General features: G+C 41.3%; 1 protein-coding gene across 1 annotated transcript in view; it reads right to left on the bottom strand.

The window, feature by feature from the left end:
- Positions 1-2,423: 2,423 nt before the first annotated feature.
- arid5b (AT-rich interaction domain 5B) overlaps positions 2,424-27,255 on the bottom strand; it is a gene marked incomplete at its 5' end in the record, with an annotated part of 68,925 nt that continues 44,093 nt past the window's right edge. The window contains 6 exons of the mRNA XM_079229281.1: positions 2,424-4,421; positions 4,631-4,841; positions 12,746-12,843; positions 13,922-13,974; positions 18,473-18,752; positions 19,624-19,781. Of these exons, the coding sequence (XP_079085407.1) occupies positions 2,427-4,421; positions 4,631-4,841; positions 12,746-12,843; positions 13,922-13,974; positions 18,473-18,752; positions 19,624-19,781 (2,795 nt within the window). The 3' untranslated portion in view covers positions 2,424-2,426. The remainder of the gene's footprint in view (positions 4,422-4,630; positions 4,842-12,745; positions 12,844-13,921; positions 13,975-18,472; positions 18,753-19,623; positions 19,782-27,255) is intronic.

Genomic DNA, 27,255 nt, shown 5'->3' on the forward strand with positions numbered 1-27,255 from the left:
GAAGATTAAGGCGGATGGAATCTCATAGCCAGATAATGGTATTACAATAATAAAACCCCATTCACACTGCATTTACTCAAGGGGGGGAAAAAAACAATACATTGACGTTAGTACACTGGCATGAAATATCAGTTTATTCAGCCCTCGCTATTTATCTGCACTTCAGTTAAAGAACACAACTGAGGAAACATGAATCGATAGTAAAATATTTTAATTAAATATACAGGAGGTCATATCATACAAAATGTCTTTATTTTTTTGTCTTGCTCGCCAGCTGGGTGATTGGTAAACAGATGGCTACTGTATCAAAAACACTTTCAGGATGCACAGTAATGGAAACGACGTGAAAACAAAAGTGAAACGATGAGAAATAAAAAATAATATCCTAATTCTTAAATTGTAGTGTTTGTTTAAATCTAAGATGATCACGGTGACCTTGAAACAGCGCAAACAAGGGCACAGCTAGATTGTGTAACCGACTTATACTGTTTTTGTACTATTTACAGATTATAACAGTTTATATGATAACAACCACGCGGTACTATCTACAGTGCTATTTACATAGAAAATAAGACGAGAGATAGGGGTTGTCATGAATTGATCCCGTGTGAATGTTCTGTACAGGAGCCAGCATTAATGCCAGTTTTACCTACACACAGCAATGTACAGTACTTTATCGGAAATGAATGTCTTTATCTAAGTATTCAGTTAAACTTTACACAGACATTTACAGCTTTTTTTTTCTTCTCTTCTTTTGAAACACCAGGCATGTTCGACTGTATTTCGACTATCCTGGATTGCAATTATAGTGGTTGTAAAAGCCAAAGCAGGTGTTGTCGTTTCACCTCAGGCCATGGAGCATGGTCGGCATATTTTATGGAGTCTGGTAGCTTTTCATCACTGCTAGAAAACACCTAAAGCACACATGCCCTGCGGATGACAGACACCAGACCTGTGTCAATATCAGTAAATCTTTTCAGGTTCTTCTATAATTGACTGTCTGACACAGTTCAGCTAAGTAAATAGAGCCATTAAGCACTAACGCTAACCATAAGGTTAAAGCATAACTGTTTAAATTCTAAAAACTCAATGTTGTGCCTTACCTATCAAGTCTGGTGTCTGAAAGCCAAGTGTGCCATATAGTTCTTGTATGAATGTCTGTGCGCTGCATTTTTAGGCGAGTGACAGTAATATTGATATTTCTACCCTGCTACAGAAGATAAACCTTAACAACTGTAGCGCTAACTCTAATCCAAGACGGCGAAAGGCACAGATATTTGCAAAGCAATAATATCCTAAGTGACAACATTCCTATCAAATCATACAGTGAGTCTTTTCAGCGTGTTGAATAAAAAAAAAGAGTCTGTTCACCAAAAAAGGGAGCTTTTCAAGTCAAGAACAAAAAGATGAAACGCAGATTTCTTGTGGTGAGCATTCCACAGCAGACGGCTGCTTCATTATGCTGGTCCGACAGACAAAAACAAGCTGCTACAGTCTACTCATCACAAGGGGCTTTAGGATCAAATTACTTTCAATTCGGAGAGGAAAAATTAAAACGGCTGTTCATTAACTCGCTAAAAAACATTCGGGAATTGTCAACAGATTGAACATGACAACTGCTTGTGTAATCTGGATGAAATACATAAGGAAGAAAGACCTGAACCGAGTAAAATGTGAGTCTACAGTACATATGTTATACACAGCACCTCTGAATGTTATGATACAACTATATTCAGCACCGCAGAGAGTGTTAATGTCAATGTCGAGGCGTCCGGGTGGATTTACTGTGGCACAAGCCGGCATCAGCTTTCAACGCCGGGACATGTAAACAGACGCAACACCACTGGCTGCCTAAAATGTGATAATGCACTAAACAGCTCTTGAACATTGTTTGCAAGGCGAACGCACATATATATATATATATATATATATATATATATATATATATATATATATAAAGAATTTAATTTACGTCGGCATGTTTCTTGTAGTGTTTTTAAGCAAAAACAGTTTAGCCCTCAGATGCAGTAAACAAATGGCTTTTCTCTGTTGCCCTCCACTTTTAACACGTTCAGAGCAACAACCTGACTCATGGTGACTGAGAGCGGCAAACTGATTTGTGAGCACATACACGCGAGCATTGTGCAAAAAAGGATACGACGAGAACGACAAAAATATACAGTAAGTGGTGATAAAAACAAAGAACAGTGCAAAGTATATAAACAAATGCAAACAAAAACACACAAAAATAAAGAGAATGGAATTTTCAGTCTGAGTTATGAGTTCATCAGTCTGTGATAAGTTTTATAATCAGTGTTTATTTTCGACTGAGCCACAATCCCCGAGCAAGAGAGACAGAAAGTCAAGAGAGAAGCTGAAAAAAGTTTGTGAGCATAAAGAAGGAGAGGGTGAAGTAAATCCTCCTCTCACAGTCTGGTGCTGGGGTGTACCGAGGACAGCTGAGGGGGCGGGAGGGTGGAGAGAGGGTACAGGTGGTGCAGTAGGTCCCCGTACAGTGCTGCCCCGCCCGGGTGCCTGTAGAAGTGGTGCGGGCTGGGGCTGGAGGCCAGCAGCTGCCTGTGAAGCATCATGGAGTGGAAGGCTAACGGGGGCATGAGGGGAGACACTGCCGACTGGCTCTTCAGGTACTGCAGACCTGGGTGCTGGTGCAGCCCGTCTCCTGGGGAGATCAGGCTGCCGGGTGCGTACATGGCAGTGTAGAGATGTGGATTGTAGGTAGTGGTTGGGTGGCCCTCAGGGAGATGGTTGATGAGGTGAACGGCGTGGGCCGGCTCGGCTGGTTTAAGCTCCTCCGGGTCGCTGCGTCGGATGGCGCCGGCTGGGTGGACTGGCGTCACCACGCGGACCTTCCTTTCAGGAACATCCTCGCCCTCCGGTTCCAAGTGGCTTCGCTTACTGGGTCGATTGGGGCTGACGTGGGACGAATCGCTTGGCGCTTTCGGGCTGGGAAATGGCTGCGATGATTCTGCCGGGTTCTGTTTGGGAGGAGAGATGGTCATGGGAGGAACTCTGCACGCCTTAGGGTGGGAATCCAAACCCTGGTGCATGATGGGGTAAGGGAGATTGCAGAAAGAGGGCTTCGAGAAGGAGGACCCCCTCTGAGAGAGAGGTTTCGAGATCGTAAAGTCTCTGGGTTCATCGTCTGCCTCTCTCCTCTCTATGTGTGTTTGAGTCCTGTCACCGTAGTGAGATCTGTAGGCCAAGCCCTCTTGCTCCAGGCCGCCACAGACAAAGCTGCCTTCATGGTCTCTGATGTAGCGCTCTCGCCGATCTCCGTTGGGGAAGCCAACCATCCTCTCCTGGCTCAGGCAGCTCTCAGTTTGCCTGTACAGACTGTGGAGGTGAGGGGAGGAGTAGCAGTCGCTTGTGTAGCTCCGGGGTTGAGAAGCTGGGCCCTGGAGTAGCGTCTCCCCGGCGTTCTCCACACCATCCTGGGCATGGGCTTGGGGGAGATAGGGCTGCCACGGCGGATTGACTTGAGGCTGGAGGTGACGGCTGGTCCGGCAGCTGTACGCCTCTGAGAGTTCCCCGCTCCTCTCTGAGGGGCCACTGGTGGCTTGTTGGTGAGGCTTGCTGCTCTGGGCATGCTGGATGACTGATGGCCGGAATATGGGCGCTACCTCCGGGATGCTGTCCGACACACACCCGAGCCTCTGTCCCACCGCCTCCTCGTCACCCTTCCTCTTCTCCCTCTCCCTTTCAGGTACTGATACGACAGGGAGAGAGGAAGTCGCCGTGGGATGTGGCGGCTGAAGAGAAGGAGACGTAAAGGAGAAAGGGTTGGACTCACACACTTGGGAGAGGAGCTTCTTTTTGGCTAAAGGAGACATGACCCCCTGGCTGGATTTGCAGTAGGCAGCCGTTTGTGCGGGGTTCTGGGTGGACTCCTTCTTTATGGCCACATAGTCTTCTTTCTCTGGGAAGGAATCTGTGCTCAAGTCTATACACTGTCTGTCTGCCTGCTTACACATCGGTAACACTTTCCCCACCCTCCCACCGTGACTGTCTATGGAGTCTTTGGCCCTGGAGGAGGGCTCGGGCAGAGCAACATGTCCAGCAGGTCTGTTCTGATCCCAACGGTGAGGCAGGTAAGGGATTTTAGGAATGAAATGCCCTTCAATTTGCTGTTCACAGGAGAGTTTCGCTTGGAGGGCCTCGCTGATTTGCCTCCATTCAGGCCGGGGACCGGGCCCCGTGTGGTGGGACAAACCAGCATGTGGGGCTCTGCAGTCTGACTCTTTGGGACAGAGTGAAGATGGCTGCTCCACTGCCAACGACTCCTCTTCCTTTAGGGTAACGTGCAACTCTTCCTCCTCTATTACAATTGGTTCATCTCTCAGAGATACCTCCTCTTTTATGTCTGTTGGCAGCTCATGATTCTCCTCTTTCTCCTTGGAGTCCTGCACGCAGAGAGAAATTATCGTTATTACAGTTGTTTCTCAACATAAAAGAAATAGGACACTCGTATATTTCCTTATTATTGGGCAATTTTAAAGATAACACGAATTCAAGACAGAAGGCGGAGAAAAAGAGAAAGCACAGGGAGATTAAAATGTAACTGAATTCGGAATCCTGATGAAGCCGAAATTGGGAGAAATCTGTGACTGACCTGTGATTGTTCTTGGTCTTTCACTGCCTCCCCTCTGTCCTTTCTACTTCCCAGCTTGGGATTGTTGAAGCCTTTGAATTTCTTGGCCCCCACTCCTTTGGCTTTGGCTCCTGAAGCCTTCTCTTGGCCGCCCTCCTGCTTCTTGGGTTTGACCAAGGGGAGGGGCTTGTCATGCTCGCCTTTAACGTGCCTCTCGTAGGGAAGGAGGAGCCTGAGGAAGAATGCAGGCAAAGGAATGCAGATGAGCTTGTGGTATGGTCACATTATGCCATGTCAGGCTGAACAAGGGGCAATTACTAATCTATGTTTTGATTCATCACGCACAAACAAAAATCAATTTTACATTCACAAAAAATACACAAAACTATACATTTGCACACGGTGACGTGGGCCGGGAGAAGCATATTCTAAACAAAACACCTTGCTTATTTTGCTTTCCATGCTAAAGATTGAAATGTAGAATAAATAACATGAGTATTTTGTTTTGGTAACAGCGAAAACAGAATGAGCTGCAGCTTTGCCGCAGGCATGCAGGGTACCAAATACATTGTTATAAAACCTCCTTGCTTAAATATGTGGCAAGTGTTAACAATCCTATTGTAATTAATAGGTATGGGGAAATCCAGGTTCAGATTAGGTGCCAGAGTATGTGTGTGTGTTTGAGAGAGAGAGAGAGAGAGAGAGAGAGAGAGAGAATGTGAGTCACCCTGCTGAGACAGATCACAGTTGATATTAGTTAATCCTTGACAGGAAAGAATATGTGTGTGTTGTTCTTGTGAGTGTGTATAGTGAATGTACACTGGGAGTGAAAAGGAGGGAAAATGTCTGGAAGGATTTAAATCTTGTATGTCATATCATATCTAATTTAATATATAACTGTGATTAATCACAGAAGCCCTTAAAGTGGCTACAGTAATATAATATTTCAGCTGACGTGATTTAGTGCAATGATAGCTGCATATGCTCCAACTTAACTAAGTACATACGGAGAGACAAGGACGATCCTGTGGAGAAAAAAACATTTAACTATTTTTGACTTCTGTTATTTGTCTTCTGAATACTTCTCAACTCAATTTTCCGCAGCTGATGTCATAACTAATGGGAACATTAAGATCTGGAGAACATAACAATACCCATGTGTAAAATAATGACATGAAGAAACCAGTGAGGGAAACTTTTAGTATTTTATTGCTCAGAAAAAGAAAATGGAAATTGGCACTAGACCAGAAATAAGAAACGTTGTGAAAGAGGAAACCAAGACAACTGAAAAACTACAACACTCCAAACTTCAATAAGCTCTACTGAAAATCTCTCCAGCTCCTCTGTCAGGGTTTTTTTTACAATAACAATCCATAAAAGCCAGACAGAAACATGACTTTCTCAGTCATGAGAAAAATAAGGTCTTCTCGTGTAACGACAAGAGACGGTTGCAGTATTCCTTTTAAGGGACATGGCGGTAAAACAAACAATGAATCAAGAGCTGTTTCGCCTCCTCTTCAAAAGGAAGAGAAAAAAAGCCTCTGAGAGTTCAAGAGGCTCTGTGGGATTTTTTGTTATTTTTCCTCTGAACAAAAGTGCTGGCATGGAAAGCGGTGAAACTACATTTCATACAGCTGGTCTGGCACCAGGCCCCAGGCCAAGAAAGGAAATGTACTATTAAATGTGACTTATTGGAAAGACGGAGAGCAAAAGGGGTTATGAAAGAGAAGAAGGGAAGGAAAGAGAGCAAAAGAAAAAAGAAACAAAGGGAGTGAAAGAGGGGATAATGACATGTTAATGAGGAGAAAAACTGATTCTGAATGAAGAAACGAAGGATCCTCGAGAACAGAGATAAACACATGCAATCTCTATACAACGGTGGTAATTTATTACAAACAATTGGTTCTCAGGCTGTCTATAATTATGCTTTGCTTCCCAGAAAAGGCAGGTAGATTAAATCTTCCACTGTTATAAAACTGTGGATTTTATTTCTTCAGGCTTGTGTTCATCTTATGAAAATGTCCAGCTGTCCTTTAATATAAGGGCTAGAAAAGTAGCATATATACAGTGGTAAATATATATACAAATACATACATAACTACATACATACAGTATACCAGGGTGCACTGTTGACTATCACAATGATCTGTGGGAAAGAGACGGCTGCCTTGGCCCGGGTCAACTTTATGGAATGTCAATATGGAGTGGGGGTGGGGTGTCACAGGCCCGGATAATGTAAGAGCTGAGCCCGGGAAATTACTGGAGCCTTAAATAGTTCCAAATGGAAAGGCTAAGAAACCAAAAATCTGTCTCAGGAAGTCCCCTACATCAGAATAATTTGCTTTGTTATACTTGATAATTGCAGGGTGATTTACCAAAACTGTAGCCTATAAAAACTATTATTTATTTAAGTAGGACTTCCAATTCCAATACATAAACCTTTTACAGTTTTATGTAAATTTACACAAGTGGCTGAATAATCAAATAAGATTCGAGCTACAGGGCTCTTTTTACCACTATGTTAAACAAGGAAGTGTAAAATCCTAATCGAGACGTCAGTGTCAACTGGAGTCATTTCAAGCAGTGTATATATAACTTAGTCATGATCATGTTATATAGCACTCATAATACAATACCACTTATATAAGTAGCAATTTCCTCCAAGGAAGGGGAAGGGTTGAGCTTGGCAGCCACTGCATTAGTTGAAAGAGAGCCAGGTGTAGTTCATCGTTAGAGCCACTAGGGGGCCGTGTGCTGCACTCAGAGATTCCAGGAAGGAATTTCATTAAGGCAGAGAGGCAACATTTTTATGAGGTCAATAAATACTTAACTTCCTCTCATGCCAATTTATCACCTGGCTTTTGTTGAAGCAGCCATTTTACATGTTGATAACAAGCAAGTAAAATATGTTGCGAAGAGATTATAAACCTAGGCACAGATAGAAAATGGAATTAAGCTATTGATATAGATATTATGTATGTGTATGTATATATATATATATATATATATATATATATATATATATATATATATATATATATAACATTTATTATATCTGTGTGATCTTTCTTAAGAATCAATAACAGTCTAAAGCACAACTTCAAACCACAAATGTCAACTAAGCATGTCTGTGCCTTTGAAATAATGGATTGCACACAAAGCACCTCCCCCAAAAAACACAACTTGGCAAAAACAAGGTGACTTTACCAGCAATGTGCTGCTCTCATCTGAGTTTTGTGTTACAGGAACAAGCTGTGTGCTAGAATCCAAGAAATGCCTAAGTCACCAAATAAAGAGGGGAAAAAGCCTGCGGGCTGTTCCATTTCAACAATTTCCCTCCCATCCGTGCTGAAATTAATTTGAACTGGTGTTGTGTTAAGATCACAAGAGCTGCTTCACGCGTAAAAAAAAAAGAGGGGAAAAAAACGAAAATAAACTATTTAAAGAGTTTGTGGACAGGCCCCGGGGGCTGTAGAGAGATTTGGAGGAAAGAAAATGACTTACTTTTACAAGCCTGTAAGGAAAAGAGAATGAAATAAAAAAAGATAACATCAAATGTTTATCGAATCTAAATGCAATGATTAAACATCATCCCAGCAAAGAGAAACCCATAACTGCTGTGTAGAAAGAGAGTGGCAAGATGCCTGCAGAGGGATAAACAGACATTGTAGCTGGTCCCTCTGCTTTGGATTCATGCCTCAAAGCCCCTCTTTTGTCTCGAAGCCAAACCACTTGAGGTGACCCTCATTCATGCAGTTAAAACAGGAGGGCAACGCAGGAATGTATGAAAAACTTAAGTCCTTTGTCAAGTCTGAAAATACCAGATTTAAAATGACCTCTACTGTTCCCCCGGGGTTCGCTCTCATTAGCTGCTGCTGCTGCTGCAGCTCGTGGTAAATGTTCGCCATAGCAGGTGTGAGCCAAGAGTGCTAACTGTTTAAAATAAATGTGTGCTATTCTGCATGAAGACACACTCAAGTGTTAATTTCCCAAAATATACAGCATATGTTCCCTCTCGCTGCCCTACAGTGGACTGAAATCTCTGCAAGAATGTCATTAATTTAATTTGCTACACTGAACTAGTTATTAATCTCAGTAGACTTGAATAGATTCTCATACAGTCGATTGCCTGTCACACGTCAGTGGCATAATTTGTGATTTCTCACTGCCACTAGGGAGAGAAACCTTGGACCTTTTGATTAAATTCCTCGCATAAAGAAATCATCCAATATTGTGATTTGTTAGATCGCCAGGAAGAAAAAAGGAGAGGTTTTATCACTGAATACTCAATGAAGCGTTTTGTCTTCTGGAAACCATCTAGCTCTCGGAGGTTAAAATAGCTTCTTGCTATTTTAGTGTAAAGAACATGCAGCTCTTTGGCTGCGTTCCCACTGAGTCTCACATCCAGATTCAGTAGGAGAGTCATGCATATGCAAGGAATTTGGCCATGCTTTTGATGTAGACAACATGTTGAGACATTGTTTATAGTGTTAAGGAATGCTGACAGACAATATGCAACCATGTTGCCACATTGCAACTTCTCTGCCTTTTTTCCTCCCCTCCTCTATTTCCTAATATTGAATCATTTTTGCTTGTTCATTCAAATCTTCCGTTGTTTCTGTCTCTCTCTCCCGGTTTCTCTAGGGAGTAAAAAGCAGGGAGGACATGAAGGTGATACTCCCTCCCCACCACCTCTTGTTGTAATCCCTCTGCTTTAGAACTAGACACCAGAGTAATTGAAATCTGTGTTTGCGCTACACAAGGCAAGCTGTAATGCGCCACATTTGATGTATCTGCAACACAGCAAGCACAATACCGACAGATGTTGACGAGTGCAAGATACTGAATACAATTTAAAAAAAAACTCCTGTCGCGACTCATCTCCCCTTTCTCTTTCCCAAATCTATTCTAATTCCCAGTGTGAAGACTGGCTCAAGGTTTCCTCATAATTATGAGCAACACATGGATTTTTATAGCTGGAGAGCAGCTTTAGTGAATGCAGAGGAACATCGATACCAGGAGGAATGAATGAAGGCTGAATCAATAAAACATCTAGTCGACAAAAATTGGAGCAGTCGTGCATCTGTCTTAAAAGAAACACATATCTGCATTTGAGCCGCAGACTATTTCACAGGCCTGAGACTGCATGTTCAGTACATCTGGCAAACATTTAATGCTTAAAAGATGAAATGATCTAATCCAAAACTCCTCATCTGCGCTCTCTGCTATTGCCCAAAAACCTAAGAGTTTTTAAATAGCAAATTATTCTAAATTGCTTCTCTGTTGCCATGGATACCCCCCCCCCCTCCAATATCCCCAATACCAACCCTGTTGTGCAATTACATTAGAGTGCCAAGGCATGGTGAGGTATTAAAAATGTGTAACAGGCAGAATTGAACAGAGATAGTGAAATGTGATGTTTCTGTAACAAGAGATCACATAGGAAACCAGGAAGATTAAATATGTAAGAGCTGTTAAAAGGCGCTGACCTGTATAATGAAAGAAACAGCATGAAGTGCAAGGCAGAGAGTGAGAGAGACAGAGAGAGAGAAAATGGCACAGCACAGAAGCAAAAGGCAGTCTATTTCAAGGTTATTGATGCCATCTTTTTCATGACCTCATTTTTAATTCAGAGCGCTGGGCCCTGACAGCTAATCTCGGGAAACGGTTTAAATAAATATCATTAAAGCCTCCCCGTAGCTGCAGCGGCAGACCTTGGCTTGGACATTTCTGCATTGATTTTCCTCCTGCACACTAATGAACGGCGCTCAGCAACTAAAAAACAGTAACTTTTAAAATTACAATTAGCTGAGGTTATCTCCTGTTCAATTTCAGCCATGTAACTCCATTACCAACTGCTCCTGGACAGCATAAATATAGTGATTATGCCCCCGGCTCCGTCTTTCACAATAACATCTCCTAGGAAACCATTTCATATGATTTTACCATTAGGGCTGTAAAAGGATAATGTGTATAATTTAAAATGAGAGCTGAATGCTTGTGGATATCCACAGTCTTTAACCCAAATAATGCCAAAACAGCTAAGAATATCCACTTAATTTAAAGCAATTAACTCCTGAAATATTGTTTTCTTTCTTCACACTAGTGTGATAGTTCACATGTCCTCCTCTACTGTACTTCGGCCCGCCGAGACAATTCAGAAGTGGTCCTTCAGAGCGGAGGGGAAAACATAAGTGTTGTTCCAGTTTGCACACTGTACATTCGTCCCTGTGAATTATATTTCTGTAGCACATTGACGAATGATTAAAGGTGGAAACAAAGACGCCTCTGGGGAACAAACGCACACTTCAGCGAGCCCACAAACAGCCTCATTCATCATGCAGAGAGAATGGCCGTGTTTGCTGAGTTAATACAATGAAGCTAATTGCCCTCCAAGCAGCCCAAACACCAAGGCTCAGCTAAAATGATTCCCCTGAATGGAAACTTGCTCAGGTTCAGCTGATCTCTCTCTCTTTCTCTCTCGGTTTCTCTCTCTCTCACACATCACCTCCACCCCTCCCTCTTACACCTCCTCTCCCTGTCAGCCTGATATTCACTGCAGTGTGTGGATATTATTGCTTTGTATTGATTCAGCATTATTTTCTCTTAGCTGCTTCTCGGCGGCTGGAGAAGGAAAGGCCAGCGCAGCAGCAGCAGTCACACCTCAACGCTTCCCACGCGGTTTTCGTCCTACAACGCCTGTTTTCCTACGACCCTGTTTACACCTTAAAAACTGATGAACAATATGGCTCTTCACATCTGACTTCAAACTCATTTCTTGGCAGAGACGCATCGTACTGAATACACAAAACAAGGATCATACACGTATTCTGACTTTTGCTAGAAAACTATATTTGACCAGCATCATCTCTGACACTTGAAAGTCATATCTATTATTAGTATAAATAAAACATATCCCTGTTGGAGGCAGTGGGGGAGAACTAGGAATCCAGCGTAAACACTGAAAGCAACCTCAGCTGAAACATTTAGAGGCACAGTGTCAACTTGTCTACAAACACAACACACTGAACAATACTCTCTCACACCTATGGTTTCACAAATTTCCTGGAAAAGCCTCCCCGGTCGGCACTGCCTGTGCTTGCAAATTTGCTTACAGCATGCAATCTTGACACAATATGAAGCTGCCCGGCTCCCTCATATGGTACTTCTAGTACATTGCTGTATTACTGACAGGTGTGCGTGTGTGTGTGTGTGTGTGTGTCTGTGTGTGTGTGTGTGTGTGTGTGTGTGTGTGTGTGCCTGAGCTGTGCTGATGCATGAACCTGCAGCAGCCGGAGGGACGTGGAGAGGGTCGCCGGCCCGTAGAAATGACCTGCCTCATGAGCGACTGGTTATCTCTTGTTGGGAAGATCATGTTTGGCATTTGTTTAACCTTGGGAAAGTGGGCGTGTGTGCATGTTTGTGTGTGTGTGTGTGTGTGTGTGTGCGTGTGAGTGTGTGCAAGCAACCCTGAATAATACCCTCACAGCTCCCTCAGGATCATATTCATATGCTTGCTTTGGTTTGGTAATACCATCTGAGTGATTATAATGTGGAGATTCAAACTGCTGCAGTATCTGACTGAATGATTAGTGGAATACATTAAACTGGTGTTTTCATTTTATCTTGCTGCTCGGTATGCTTGCAATGCATATATGGTGTAGAGGGGAGTTACTTACTATATATGTGCATCCATGTAGGTCACTTAATAATTCAAAACTTTGCAGTCAATTTGAGCTTTTAAATCCTCTTTAGCCTGCTTGTACAGCAGCATGGGTGGAGTTTACTGCATAATTGGTTCCACAGTGCCACACAACTAATCAATTAATCCTAAGAAAAATAACTGAATCTCATCTCATCATGAATTGATTCAGGCCCATAAGGAAAGCATTTCTTAATCCTATTAGAACTGCATGCCCCAACAGTGAGAGACTATTATTCACATATGTGTAAGTGCATTGACTTCCCCTGAATAAGATCAATTCTTCTCTTGTAGTGCCCTGATGTTATGAATAAAGCATTGTGAAATCATATCTGATGCAGCTGTGAGGGAGTTTACTCACTTCAGGCGATGCAAACTGTTCCATGTGTGCATGCATAATGTGTCATATATAACTGTCGACCATGACAACTCACCTCTCGTAGTGTCTCCGTGTACACGTGGCGGCACTTGTGCTGCTTGGGTTCCCGCCCAATTCATCATAGACATGCTTCCACTGTCTGCGGACGGTGATCTGGAGGGATGGACGAGAAGACAAAGAGATAAGACAAAGAGAAAAACTAATAAGAGACAAAAGACGACAATCAGATGAATGTAGGGTGAGGAAAATTTAAAAAATATGAGGGGAAGAAAGAATTGAAAAAAAAAGGAAAACAAATAGAAAAACACAAGTGGTTGAGATCACTTTGAGGTCTTGGGGAGTTACTGAGTCATGATGTTCCATTTATTGAATCCTCAACACTCAATTCTCTAACATAATAAGCTCTGTTAACATCATGCAGTCAGTTGTTCCTGCTATAACCCCTTATCCCAAAACAGATGACGGACTACAACAAAAAACACAAAACTCCAAGCCGCCACAGAGCCAACAAAGCCGGGACATGAAACGTGAGATAATCAGCTGCAGATATGAGGGTTTTAAAAGGATATGAGCCCCCAATTATATGACTTGGATCCTGTTTATGGTCTGGTCTGGCTGTCTGTTTGGATGACATTAAACCAGCTAGCTAATGAAGAAACAGGCATGAGCAATACACTTGACGACTCAACATCAAACATTGACTTCACTTTGGAAACACGTCGCACATGAACAGTGAATGAATAAACGGCAGGTGGGGCTGCCAAGTTAAATGGCTGTGCCTCATGCATACTCAGTTCTTCGGTTGTGTGTTTATGTGTGCGTGCAGTGCATGTGGGAACACACTGTATGTACATTTCACTTTGTCTGCAACATGGGAAAAAATGAGCGATTTGACCAATTTCCTTCTGACCAGTGCAGAGCAGAGGAACATGTGTTTTCCACTCCAAAGGGGGTTTTGAAACAACGGTATCATTTTTTGCTAAATGCAGCTACGAGCAAGACTTTCTTCTTGGGAAAATAGTGACTGACCTCAAGGGGCAAAAGGAGGGCAAAAGGAAAAAAAAGCAGGGAAAAAACAAGGGAGGTAGGTATGGTGTAAGTGACAGAGGAGGAGATAATAAATAAAAAAGAGAGCAGGAGACGGAAAACAGAAAGAGGGGGAGACAGAAGATTGAAGGGAGGGACTTCAACGAAAGTGAGGGAATATATCACCACACATGTGAATACTTACCAACTCATATCCGCCTAGTTTCTGAGCAGCTTGAAACATGGTCCAAAGGTTGACTGTGGAAGACAGAAGACAAACAAGGCAGTCAGGAAGTGAGCTGAAAGACATGACGTCACATTCAGTCATTACACCAGAGGGAGGGAGATAAATACAAGCCTGGAGGAAGTATTCAGGTCCTTTAGTTAAGTCAAAGCAGCCATAGCAACAAGTAAAGATACTCCATTACAAGTTATAGACTTCATTTATGAAGTATTACCAACAAAATATACTGAAAAGTAGTCATTATGCGGAATGTCAAAATACATAAAGTGGAGTAATAAGGACATTTACATACTTGACATCATACCTGAATATTTAAGTATTGTACTTGAGACAGACAGACTGATATATATATATATATATATATATATATATATATATATATGTATATATATATATATATATAGAGAGAGAGAGAGAGAGAGAGAGAGATATAGATAGATAGATAGATAGATAGATAGATAGATAGATAGATAGCAGTGGAAAAGGATATCATCTTTAAAAAAAATCATTTTCACACATACACTGCTCTTCAGCTGAAAGGATGAATATTGAATACTTGTACAATCATGTGATAAAATATAGAATATGCTTCATCCTGACAAAGAGATTTGTTAACCATCAACCGCTGCCTGCAGGTATGAATGAAACCATTTCAAGCATCAAACGCTTGGCAATATACTCAAACTTCGGTTTGAACTAATGCAAATTAATTTGCATTGATTTCCCCATGCAAATACTCCATGACAGGCCATATCAAAATACAAGTCTTGTGTAACATTCTCCTAAAAATAGCCATGTAAGCTTTCAGAAAGGCTTCACATGGCTGTCTATCTTTAAAAGAAAAATGTTTCCCACAAACAAAGAACCACAAGTTCATTGGAGCCCTTTTTTGTGCCAATGACATTTGTATTTGCTTTCTGTAACATCATTGTTTAACATTTTTATATGAAGGCATATAAATAAGAAAAGGAGGACTCGCCTGGGGAGAAATCCATCAAAATTCAATCTGTGCGTACACAAAGCCTTGCATTTGTCAAAATGACATTTTCCTATCTCCGCATTTGACAGCATTGATTTTTTTCCTTCCCTCCTCTCTGCTACCGTTGTCAATGCACGGGTGGAATAACAAAGGGAGCTGGGTAGGTTTTTCTGTTTGAACTGAGCACTCCGGCGTATTGTGCTCTCTGACTGTAGAAACAGAAAGATGGTCTATTTAAGCGTGTTATGCATCGACAGTAATTACCACAATAGCACGCGGGACTGAGAGGGAACAGAACAGATAAAGGAAATGAGAGAACATGCCTTTTCTTAGATGTCTTGTCATTAGCAATTTCTTTTCTTAATTCCCCTCTATTTGGCAGGAGCAATTATCACTGAGATAAGGATGACAAAACAGGAACACAATGCAGCCTCGATGACACACCGATGGCATGGCAATTAGACAACAAGGCTGAAAGAGGGAGACAAATTGGAACTGATGTTCACAATCACATGCTGATGCCCGAGCACTGAAGCACACGAGTCTGGCATCGCCGCGCACATACAGTTACGAGTTAATCTTGCAGATCAAGGGCATTCAGAATATACAATGTAACCACAACTACTCTTTTTTTTATTCGTACTAAATCCACTTTCTCTCTCTCTCTCTCTCTCTCTCATTTCTTCCAGCTCCTCTGCTGCACCGTACAACTTCAATGGCAGCAGCTTCTAGAGCAGAGTCAATATTAACCAAGTGATAAAAAAAATAGAAGGACAGCAGCTTACATGAATAAACTGTAGCACAAAACTGTTTTCCTCTCCAACGGCACTGCTCCTTAAATGTCACAGCCAAGAATCATTCCCTGTGATTGAGGTGGAAGTGTGAATTCAGTCTCCATGAATGGGTTTACTGAAGTAATTTAGTAATTTAGTTTTCCTTTTTCGTTTCAAAGAATACTTTGTCAGGGACTGTTAAATTCATATTGTAGATGAATTAATCGACGCAGTAAAACGATCTGCAACAATTTCTAAAAGCAATTAATTATTTCAGCATATTTTGAGCAGAAATAGTAAAAAAAACAAAACTCTGGAATGTTATGAAGGGCATGTTTTCACTATTTTTGATATTATATAGACGAAACCAATAACTGATCAATTAAAAGACAATAATTGTTAATTGCAGCCCTAAATGTTCATAATAGGTCTTTAGCTACTTTTTCCTATTTTTAACAAATTAATCTTAATATCTAGTGTTTATTACAGGTGTGGAGTCTCAGATATGCACCTTTTCTCTAAGATGTTTTATGCATAGAAACCCTGGAGTGAAATCTAAATTCAGCATGAGAGTGAGGTGGGAAAACAGGTGGGAACTGTGTTAACGGGCAAAATTAATTTCACTGGGTTTAAAATATGTTATGAGCCAATCAATGTAATGAAAGATTGACTGGATTTTGAGGGCTTATGTCTCTCTGCTGGGCTGTCAAGAGTCACAATTGCAGTCTTAACCCTTGTGTTGTCTTGGGGTCAAAATGACCCGTGTACGAGTGTATATGTATGTGTGTTGATGGGTCATTATGACCCCAAGACAACACAAGGGTTAAAAAAAACATCAGGTGAGACTCCAGAGCTAGCAGATAAAGAGGAATAAATAGTCCGTGTTCGGATTCAGATCAGCTTTTTTGGAGGTGAATCAAATTGGCGCAGACAACAAAGCATGGGTAATTCTGGTAAATCATTCAACCATCCGTTGCTTTGTTAAATTCCAGAGAACTTCATAAAAAGATTATTAGTCAAACGCAACTAAAATAACACAATTTCAATTTCCATTACAGGAAAGCAAGTTCTTTGATCTTTTAATGCATTTGTAGCGTGTTTAAAGGGAAGAATATGAGAACGGCGCCTGATTACATCTAAGGGTTTGTTGTATTAATTATGATGTGTTTTCCTTTTTTTCCCTCCTCTTTACATGCACTGATGTGTGCTCGCTGCCAAGGACGAAGTTTAAACAGCATGATTTCACCATTTAATGAGGGCCCTGCTTATGATGTGTCTGGTTTTGAGATTCAAAGCATGTACTGTATGTAAAACAGTTGGCGCGTGGACTTCGACTTTATTCTGAGCTCAAACTGAGAAATGCCAACTAAAAGTAAAGCATGTTGGGTATGTAATTCTCCCTCCGTCTCCCTCTCTCTCCCTCTCTCTATCTCCCTCAACCACAATGACCTATTTAAGCAACAACATGTCGGCAGTCAAGATGACAGGATTGTCAAAATACCGCGGCAGGGTTAGCAGAGTCGAGGCGACCGCAGCTTACCTTCATGTAACAGTTTAGAGTAATGAGCTTTACTGTGCTATAAACTGCCATTGTTAAATTAAATAGACATCTCTCTCCCTCTTCTGCGTCTTGTTAATTTGCTGATGTTGTCATGCTACGTTCTGATGTGAGTGGCTACATCTTTCTCGACTCATTCGACTTCCGTCCTTGAATAAACAAGTACATTTGAAAACCGCGGTTTGAGGTGAGAGCCCACGTTCCCATGTGTCTTGCATCGAGAGGAAACGTAAAACAAACACAAACTCTGAGAACAGTTTCAAGAGACCTTTGTGATGTTTACGTGCATGTTTCTCCTCTCTGTCCCGTGCACACCGAGTGCAAGCTAAGCATCCGACCTATATTGGAAAATCTTTTCATCTTTGGCAGACGTGTTTCGCATACATGTGATGTTCTTCTAACATTGTTAGAGGACGTTCTTGGCCTTCACAGGAAACCCCTTTGACAACTGTGAGAAGATATTCTCTCCTTGTATAAAAGCAAGCCAAAACGAGCTCTGACAGGAAGTCTCCAGAGTCTTTTACTAACCACTAAATGTGATTTTTCTCAACATAGACAATTATTCCTTTAGTTTATTATTACCGCAGATTGAATGTGTTTTTACAGTTTACCAGCAGTGTAATTTAGGGATTTTGGGCATAATGCCTGCAGTAGTTGGCAGACATTTTTACTTTTTCCCCTACAGCTCTAATATTATGGATAGTTAGAACACATGTCTGCCCTTGACTTGACTGAAAAGCAGCTCCCAGTTCCTCTTCTGATCACAACAGGGGGGCACTATAGATAACGTGGTAGGAGATGCTGATTAAAATCCAAACTGTTTTTTTTCTTCCCTCTGCTTATCTTACTATCGTGTACTTACAGAGTGCCACTCTGATATCTAAACTAACATTGACTTCTGTTTCTTTTCTCAAAGCACAAGACATTTTTGGAGCTGAAATGACATTTTCTTTTTTCATCTTGCATGGAAATTCAGAACAAGTTTGGCACTTTAACGCCTGTTCCTACAGGTGTCTTTTACTCTGATACCCTTATCAGCCCACTAACCTTCCCCACTGTTTATGGTATGACCTAGATCTTTAAAATAACCCATGTAATGTATCCACACTAACTTTACTATCAGGCCTTTGAGTCATAACTAGAGTACTCCATTGTTTAAACATTGCCACTGAGGGAATAAGAGAATACGTTGTGCTACTCACTCTGTTTGAAGCCGAGGAAGGGGATCCTCTCTATGGGCGTGTCTCTGTCTTTCATGTACTTGTAGAGCTCTACTAAGAATGCTTGCTCCTCAGCTCGGCTCTCTTCTGATGTTTCCTCCTCTTTCCTTTCCTCCCTCTCGTTCCTCTCCTCCTTTTCCTTTTCCTTGTCCTTCCCTCGCTCCTTCTCCTCTGCTGAGGATTTCTTGCTGAGGCCATAGGCCTTGTGTCTGGATGCCGGGTTGAGTTTTCCGTTTGGTACCATTTTACAGTTGGGTTTGACCTGCAAAGAGAGAGAGTGTAACTTCAGATTAAATACTTAACAAACTGTTATACAAATGATGTCAGACAATTTGGATGAGATGTGTTTGGGTTACGCAAATACATATTTTTACTGGCAGCCTCTTATTGGTTATCAATGGAGCAGATCTTCCTGTCATCACAGATTAGTTTGACATAACCGCAGTTGAGGGGCTTTCATAGATATTTCCTTCAGTTTCAATATTACAACCAATGTTAGATAAATATTTGATTACATTGCTAGGAAACTGTGACAAACATTTATTCTACTGTATTCTTGTATTTTATCGACCCGACGATTATTCGAGAATGCAATGTCGGAACGTCTGACGATGACTTCGCTTTTATTAGCTAAAAAATAAACTGGTAACTGAACTCAAACTGGCTACTGTTGTTTCTCAACTCCAACTCCATTCTTGCGTGTCAAGCTGCTACCTGGACTGTAAACAATGGCAGTTATCTGGAAATCCGCTGGCTACACCAGAACCCCAAAAATATTGGCCGTTGTCCCCAGAGGATACACTGACGACAGACCGACAGCCGATGGGCTCAACGATTGGCTCAACCCTTAACACGAGTGGCCGTCACAGCCGCATGTCTCCCTGCATGTATTGGACAGAATGTAACACTACACTGCTGATGTGTCTCTGACAGTGAATTGTTGTAATCACATTGAGATTTTACATCTCTTTTACAATTGGGTCCTGGTAAAGAAGGCAGCGTACATAAAAACGCTTAAACAACTTATTTTTGTATTTAATTCAAAGAGTTCTTTATCTGTGTGATGTGAACGTGTGCATTTCCCATCTAGGATCAAAACAAGTCTAATTTTGTCTAATCATATCTTATCTTACCTTGATAGTAGTTTTGCTGTCTGGGCTGCAGGGGTCCTGTGCTACCACTGCTGTTGACCCCTGGGTTGACCCCAATGAACCTTGAGCCTGACCCTGGGAGTCCCTCCTCTGAGAGATGGACAGCTTCTTCTTCCGAGGTCGCCCCTTAAGGTTAGGAGCTGAGGGAGAGAAAACGGGGACAATGAGAATAACCACTTAGATGGAAATGCGTGCGCTGAAGCAGCACTGTGCCGTTAAGGCCTTTGAACAACCACACAGGTGTTTTCAGTTATTCTGCCTGATTAGACCTATTCTCAGGTTAAAGGTGGTCGGCGCATTGATGGGAATTATTTGGTCACAAATCTTCATCGACCAATAAGAATGTCAAAGGTGAAATTTGTCCCGTCCTAAGAGGTTCAACAAAGCTAACTCAGGGAGCCGTCACTCACAGAGTCCGTACACGTCCACACAGTCCCGAGAAAAAGTCTAAACGGACAGTTTAACTGGAAACAATTTACAGAGGCTATAAATCACTTTGTATTTCCGAAATTTGGCTACGTCTAATGTTTTTATCTTCAAACGATCATCAATAAACTTTGAGAGGGAGAATAAAAGAGATAAGAAACTGTTCTGAGATGCATTTCTCCGGGAACTAGCTGAAGAGGAGGAGGCCATGACAAAAACATTGACAATCAGGGAAAGGAATTTCACAGGCCTGCTAGCCTGTAGCTAATTATTTTTAAACTGGATTAGTGCAACATTGTGGTGAATGGGGTAGCAGGCTGCCAAATTGCTCCAATGTGCTAGTAAACACAATCCTCAAATTCCCCCACAGCCTAAAAGAGAAACTACATTTAAATTCACACAGATGTATTTTTAGGAATTGAAATGAGGGCGTTGTAAAAGTCTTAGTATAATACTGTAAATGGCAAATGTAGTTAAACCATCAAAGGGAAGAACAGTTTCTGCTGAAAGAAATATTCGATACAGATGCAACAAAAATTCATCACAACAACATCCATAATGTGGCTTTTTTTGTCTTGTCTTTCAGTTGCCATCTCATCATCATCATCATCATCAGCATATTAAAGAATACATTATAAAGCAATGCTGATGTACCAATCATTATGGCTTTATTTATCTGGTTAGCCTGCTCATGTCTTAAAGCTGAACATTGCTAATTAAAAACACATGAACCTGCCTGATAGGAGTTCTTTGTTTGAAAGGCTGGCAGATATAATTGCTCAGTTCACATTACACACACAATAAAGTATTTAAGCCTTCCAAGTCCTTTGTACACCCACGTTTATGTCAACCCGCGACTGTAATGTAACTTCTTGGCAGAGTGCCTTGCCTCCACGCAGCAACACAAACAGAGATAAGCTCAAAGGAGGGAGAAAGAGAGAAACTTCAAATAATCCAAGTTCAGTCACGTATTTCACAGCGTCAACATTCTTTCTTTCCATCTGCAATGACAATTAAATCACATCCAAGGTTGTTCTCTGCCAAAAGGGCTGTGTGATTATTTTTGTCGGATCAAATTCCCATCATGAAAATGTTGAAATAACACTGGAGGTGAGTAAAACTAAGAGGCAGTAATTAGAAAGGGTAAAACGATTGCGACTCAGCATCCTATCACTTCATGTTGTTATTATCACGACCGCTATGTGTGGAGAAACAGTGCGGGGGAAATTCCAAGGGCATTTGTTGTGCATTTGTCATCCCTTTTGCATTAAAAAAACAAGTTTTCTACCCTGTAATCTTTACTTACTTAGCACTGGGCGTGTTTCCTCCGCCAATGTTTTCTCATTCTTCTGCTCACACTGCCTCTTTTATTCTGCCAATTACCCACTAAAGCTGAGAAATTGCATAAACGCTATTATTTACGGATTTACTTGTGTATATTTCTGAAGGGACAGATACATAATGCCACATATCATAGCAATTATACCCTGAGCTAATTTCGCAACGCCTGAGCCTCTGTAAAGAAATCCATATGTAAGTAGAAATGTGCACTCAGTCGAGTGCAGATCTCCACCAGGTGTGTCTGCAGCGACAACTGCTGTATTGTGTGATTGAATGAATAACCCACAATTGTTGAACCCCCGTCTAGACACTAATCGGGGGGAAAGCGCCATAAAAACACAGCGACAATGTATGTAGGCAATTGGCCCGATGTTGTCGTATAAAACCTTTCATAATTGCCAAAAACAAAACTAATCTCACCAAGCTGTCTAGCCCACGTAGCAGCAACTGAGTGGCAGCGATATACAGTTTGTGTACTGGTAGTTCCTGTTAGCTGTTCGCCGTAAGTGGTGGCCGCTACCGACCAAGGGCCACTAAAGATTAGTGAGTGAGGAGTCAGCAAGCAGTCAATGGCAGTGTTAAACAGGCAATAAAATATGTTTTGTTAGTCACTGCAACCACATGAAGTCCCTGAGCATGCAGCCATAACTGGGCACCCAAAATATTATGCAGTTTGCTGCAGCAGGATGCAGGATTAGCCGTAGACAGACACGAATATGCACACACACGCGTGACCGATCACATGATCCTCCTGGTCGGAGACAAAACACAAATAGATGCCAAATCACAATAAATGTGCTTTTCAACTAAAACCTTCGGAAATGTATCTGATGATGACATGCCAGACATACACATATACATTAACAACACATGTGCAATCATACAAATCACAAACATTATGTGACATATGGCTTTTTTAGGAGATGTATTTTTCAACATGACATCAGTTTAAACAAACGTTGCGTAGATCTGAGTGAGGTCACACTCTCAGTGCGGTTCTGTTTTTAGTCCAATCACTAACCCCCTGATACCATACACTGGGTTACATAACCTGCCTGTCTGTTTACATATTTCATCAGGTCAAATACTGCTGCGTAAGAAAATGCTGCACTTCCAGCAAAACACTGCTGCATAACACACAGTGACACGACAGCGAGTGAGTATAAATCCATCGACTTTCTCATAAAGGACAAACTGAGTGCAGTTAAACAACACGAGCAGATATTACTGTAAGCCGGGGTCAAATGGTGCACTTGTGTACTTTTGTAAACATACACTAACAGGCACACAAGGGCAAGTGCAGGTGATCTTTCTGTGCATAACTGCTGATCTGCTCTCCTCGTGGCAGAGTTGCATAAGGGAGGAGTCATCAGCTTTAGAATAACACAAAGAAAATCAAACTGTGCAGATTGATTTTCTAGAATGGAAACACAGACATTTATAGTTGGCAAAAAACAGAGCCAACATCACACGGTAATGATTTTACTGCACCCTGGGAGATGTGATATTTTTACTACACTGTGGGCATTAAGTGCTTTTTTGGTACTAGAAAGCAAAGAGAGCATTTAAGTATATATGGTAATTTCCTCAACGAGCCAAAAATGGGCACTATAGCCATACACCAATAATGGCTGCGGACCAAACTGCAAAATTCCTTTTTGCTTCCCATCGAGTTACTTATTTCTCATTCTGTGGCTTTCTGCTTATCTGGGTCTTTGACATGACTTGGAGACGAGTGACCAGCACACAGACACAGACACACACGCGCACACGCACATGCACACACACACATACACACACACGCACACACAGGTAAGGGGTATTCCCAGGGGTGTGAATCCATCATGTCTTGTCACAGAGCACAGCCCCCGAGCTATGGAAGTCACAGCGTCTATCGCGGTGAGATGCACCGCCTGACAACTTGATCTCTGGATGCAGTCGAACGCTCTCAGCTCCTAACAGCTTTACACGGCGTCTTCGTCTGATCATTTCTACCCCCTCAGATTCAATTAAATACAGCCTAATACCTCTGTTTCACTGCCATTCAGTTGATGTCAATGATAATGAAAAAGTCATTAGAGAAAGCTCAGGAAGGGTTCTGACAGTTCTATGCATCAACGGAGTAGAGCCACAGGGAACCACAACAAAATGGACTGATTGATTGAGAGGCTGCTGGGAATGGAGAGACATATCAAACCGGCCGGAGAATTCATCTGACGGAGGCCTCGGTTGATAACACTCACAGAATCGACTGAAAAAAAAGCTCAATATCTACGTGTGCCAACTTAATGATCGTCTCCTTAAAAGGAGGGTGGTTCCAAAAGTCCTCTTTGAATCAGACGGACAGATTATCACTCTGATGGCGCACATTACTTTGGATTTGATTGGCAAAGTGAAATTCAAAACATACTTTGATTTATTTAAGTAGATTAGCAGACAATCATCTTTTCAATTAGCAGTTTGGGATAACCATAATCAGTGAAATAATCTGTCACAACTGCAGATGGTGCAGTGGATACTCTTTTTTTTTAAAGGTCGAGAGATGGCAATTTTGGTCTTTTGTTCAACATGACTTTGGTCCGAACTGAATTCTCTATTGGGTAGACTACCACAACGTCTCCTGTCATATGTGTCTAATTATATTTAGCAAATGTTAGCATGCAAACTTGCTCAACAAAGACAGTTAAACTAGACTGGTAAACATCATACCAACTTGACATCACTACGTGGAAATGGAAATAAGGCTTTCATGAATGTTGATCATTCATTTCATGCAGATTCATCAAGGTCAAGTTGAAATAAATCACTTATAAAAGTTGTTGAAAAATACGGCACTGAGTGTAAAAGTTAATAATGACGGACAACACAACTCTGGTTCAACGTCAGGTTACAAAATAATATTGAACAATTATGTGAATATTAAGTATGAAATAGTTCCATCTAAGAGCTCTTATCCCCCATGCACATGAACTGTGACTCACAATATTTATCTACCAATCTGCACTATGATTAAACAAAACTCCCACAATTGTCTTCACTCAAACTCTTAAATTCTGTTTAACTTTAACTTCCTCTCACAATAAATAGGTCAAAGTTCAAAGAGGTGAGGGAGCAGGAGGGGAAGGATGAGTGAGGCATGACTAGAACAAGTAGTGGTAGGGAGAAAAAAAACATGTTTTGACATATTTTGTCATCTCACTTGGTTGCAAATTCACTAAAGGCCTGACACCCACTCAGCAATTATCAGCATAGCTCTCTGCCAAAGGTAACGTTCATGTTGCAATACATGGCCTTGTCTTAACAGAACAGTGTGTGCCCCAGGACAGAACAGAACACAAAACAATACATTACCATTTTTTATTATAATTCACCTCCTGTACGAACACGTAATGTCTCATTGAGTTTGCAAAGCTTTTATGAGATAAGAGTGACAAGGCCAAAAGGGCAGCATATAAATACAAAGTAAAAGGACGATAATAAATGTTGAAACAAACCAGATCTTGAGATCAAATATATATATATATATATATAACAACCATTCAAGTCAGTTAAGCAGCACAAAGACATAGAGCAGAGTTATATTCCAGCTCCGTTATAATCAATGTGAATTTGTCAATTTGAAGACACACCTTAATGAGTCACACAGTGCAGGGGCAGATGATTGAAAGGATTTTTAACCAAACACAGCGTGAATCGTCTGTAAAACATCCGACGAGCGCAGACCACAATCGCCACATCTTCGGGACGGATATGTATCTGCACAGGTGAGAAGGATTACTCCCCTGTGACGGATTTGTAAATGAAACTGTAGCTGTGAATACGCCCACACACAGACAAAGAAGGTCGCTCAGGTCTGGCATACATGGTTACAGTGGTTCCTTGGAAATTTACAGCCAGTCATAAAACACAAGACTCCATGACAGACAGTACTTAAACCCTGTAAGCAATGACCAGATGCATTTTTATGGTTGTAAAAATAAAAATATACTTTTTAGATGGAGAACAGGGGCATACTTTTGTAACTCAAATAAAACTTGAAGAGAATGAAATAGAACAGAATAGAATATGAGTCATGGGTTTCAAAATAGGATTCCTAAGGAACAATAACATCACCTGTCAGAATGAAAAAAAGATAAACCAAAGTAAATAAAACCTCAGAAATAATGAATAAAACCTGACAAATCATGATACAAAACAGCCTCCGATACAGCGCTTGAGACACCGACTTTAATCTGTAGAGCAGCGGAGCATTAAATGTGCGATCAGTGAAGTGATATTACACTTTGGTGGAACATTTTAACTCCACTGGAGGCACAGGGATGTGACAAGGGAGACTCCAAAGCAGCAAGTTAACAGTACCAGAGAGAATATAAAAAAGGCAGCGACGACTGATTCCTCAGCCAGCAGTGACAGGCGACGGCGCGACTTCACATCAAAGGCCTCAGAGGTTGGAGGGATTTCAAGTGTTTCTGCTCAAAGACGGCATGTTTCTGACCACAGTTTGAGGAGGTGACTGAAACATTTAGGTTATGTGTTTCTATTTGATTGAGAAACGTGTTTAAGCAACGGTGTCCAACTGAGCACATGCATATGTACACAACACATCTCATAGGGTGTGTGTAATTATCTTTACTTCACATATCTTTTTGAAGGAGATTTGCCTTTCAAAGTATAGTAGTACACATGCACCCAATAGTAAAAATATTATGAGTAATGTCTGCTGAATATTCGTAATTATGTTTTTAAGTCTCAGATGACAGTTCATTCATCAAGGCTTTAATCGTTTCCACATAGTGCTTGCAATATTAAAGGGAAACTATGTTTTTTTTTCATACTGTACTACTGGGTCATAACAGCTTTACAAATAATATTCAATTTGAAATAAATCAGAGTTTTTGCCCCTTGGCCGTTAGCAGAAATAGCTAGAAATAGCTAATCCAGGTGGTTTACTTGAGGTCGTCCTCAGAGACAAGCCCTGATCTACATTGTTTTGACCCAGCAGAGTTTCCCGAATCTCAACAACAGAAATGGTGCAAAGAGATTTTCAGGTTTTTGCATTAATAATACTCACATTTAGGTTCAAATTATTTTTGTTAGACGTATGAAGGAACACAAGGACAAATGTCATTATTGTTATTTGGTTAAAGGTTCTCAGGGGAGGTTTTGATCTCTGTTAGTGCTCTGGAACTGGGTGTTTTTTATTAGTCTTTCCCCATTTTGTTTGTCTCATACACACACACACACACACACACACACACACACAGACAGACAGACACACACACACACACAAACACACACACAGATACACACAGGGGACTACAGGCGGCGGCAATGTGCCAAGAAATGCATCAACGTGTCAACAAAGGCAGGAGAGAAGAACACAACAAGCGAGTAAATATGGATCTAAATAAAGGCAGGATTTAAAGTACCTGAAAACATAATTTTGTCTGCTTGAGCAACCACAGACGAGGAGTGAGCTTCAAGCACTCCCTCCTCTCGATCATTTTGTTCCTGACTGTAGCCACCGTTGCATTTCACGTGCTAATATCAAGCATTTCTGACGCGCTCATAATTCTCACTTTGTCACATCTGACAGCAGAGTTATTCCTCTGTTCCTGCGCTCGAGGCACGTTTCCACGCACAGTCATTTGAGATGCATTGACAGCACAAAATGTTTTTAATGAACAGTATTACTTCAAGCATCTCTATCCTTGAAATATTTAAAAATTACACAATGTGCCCACAGTGAGACAGAGCGTGTGGGTGGACAGAGTACACTGTTTTTATTAATCATCAAAACCTCCGTAGGTTGATAGATGATACAAGTGTTAATTAATTTCTCATAAT

This window comes from Taurulus bubalis, assembly GCF_910589615.1.
Source record: "Taurulus bubalis genome assembly, chromosome: 14".
Lineage (NCBI taxonomy): Eukaryota > Metazoa > Chordata > Actinopteri > Perciformes > Cottidae > Taurulus > Taurulus bubalis.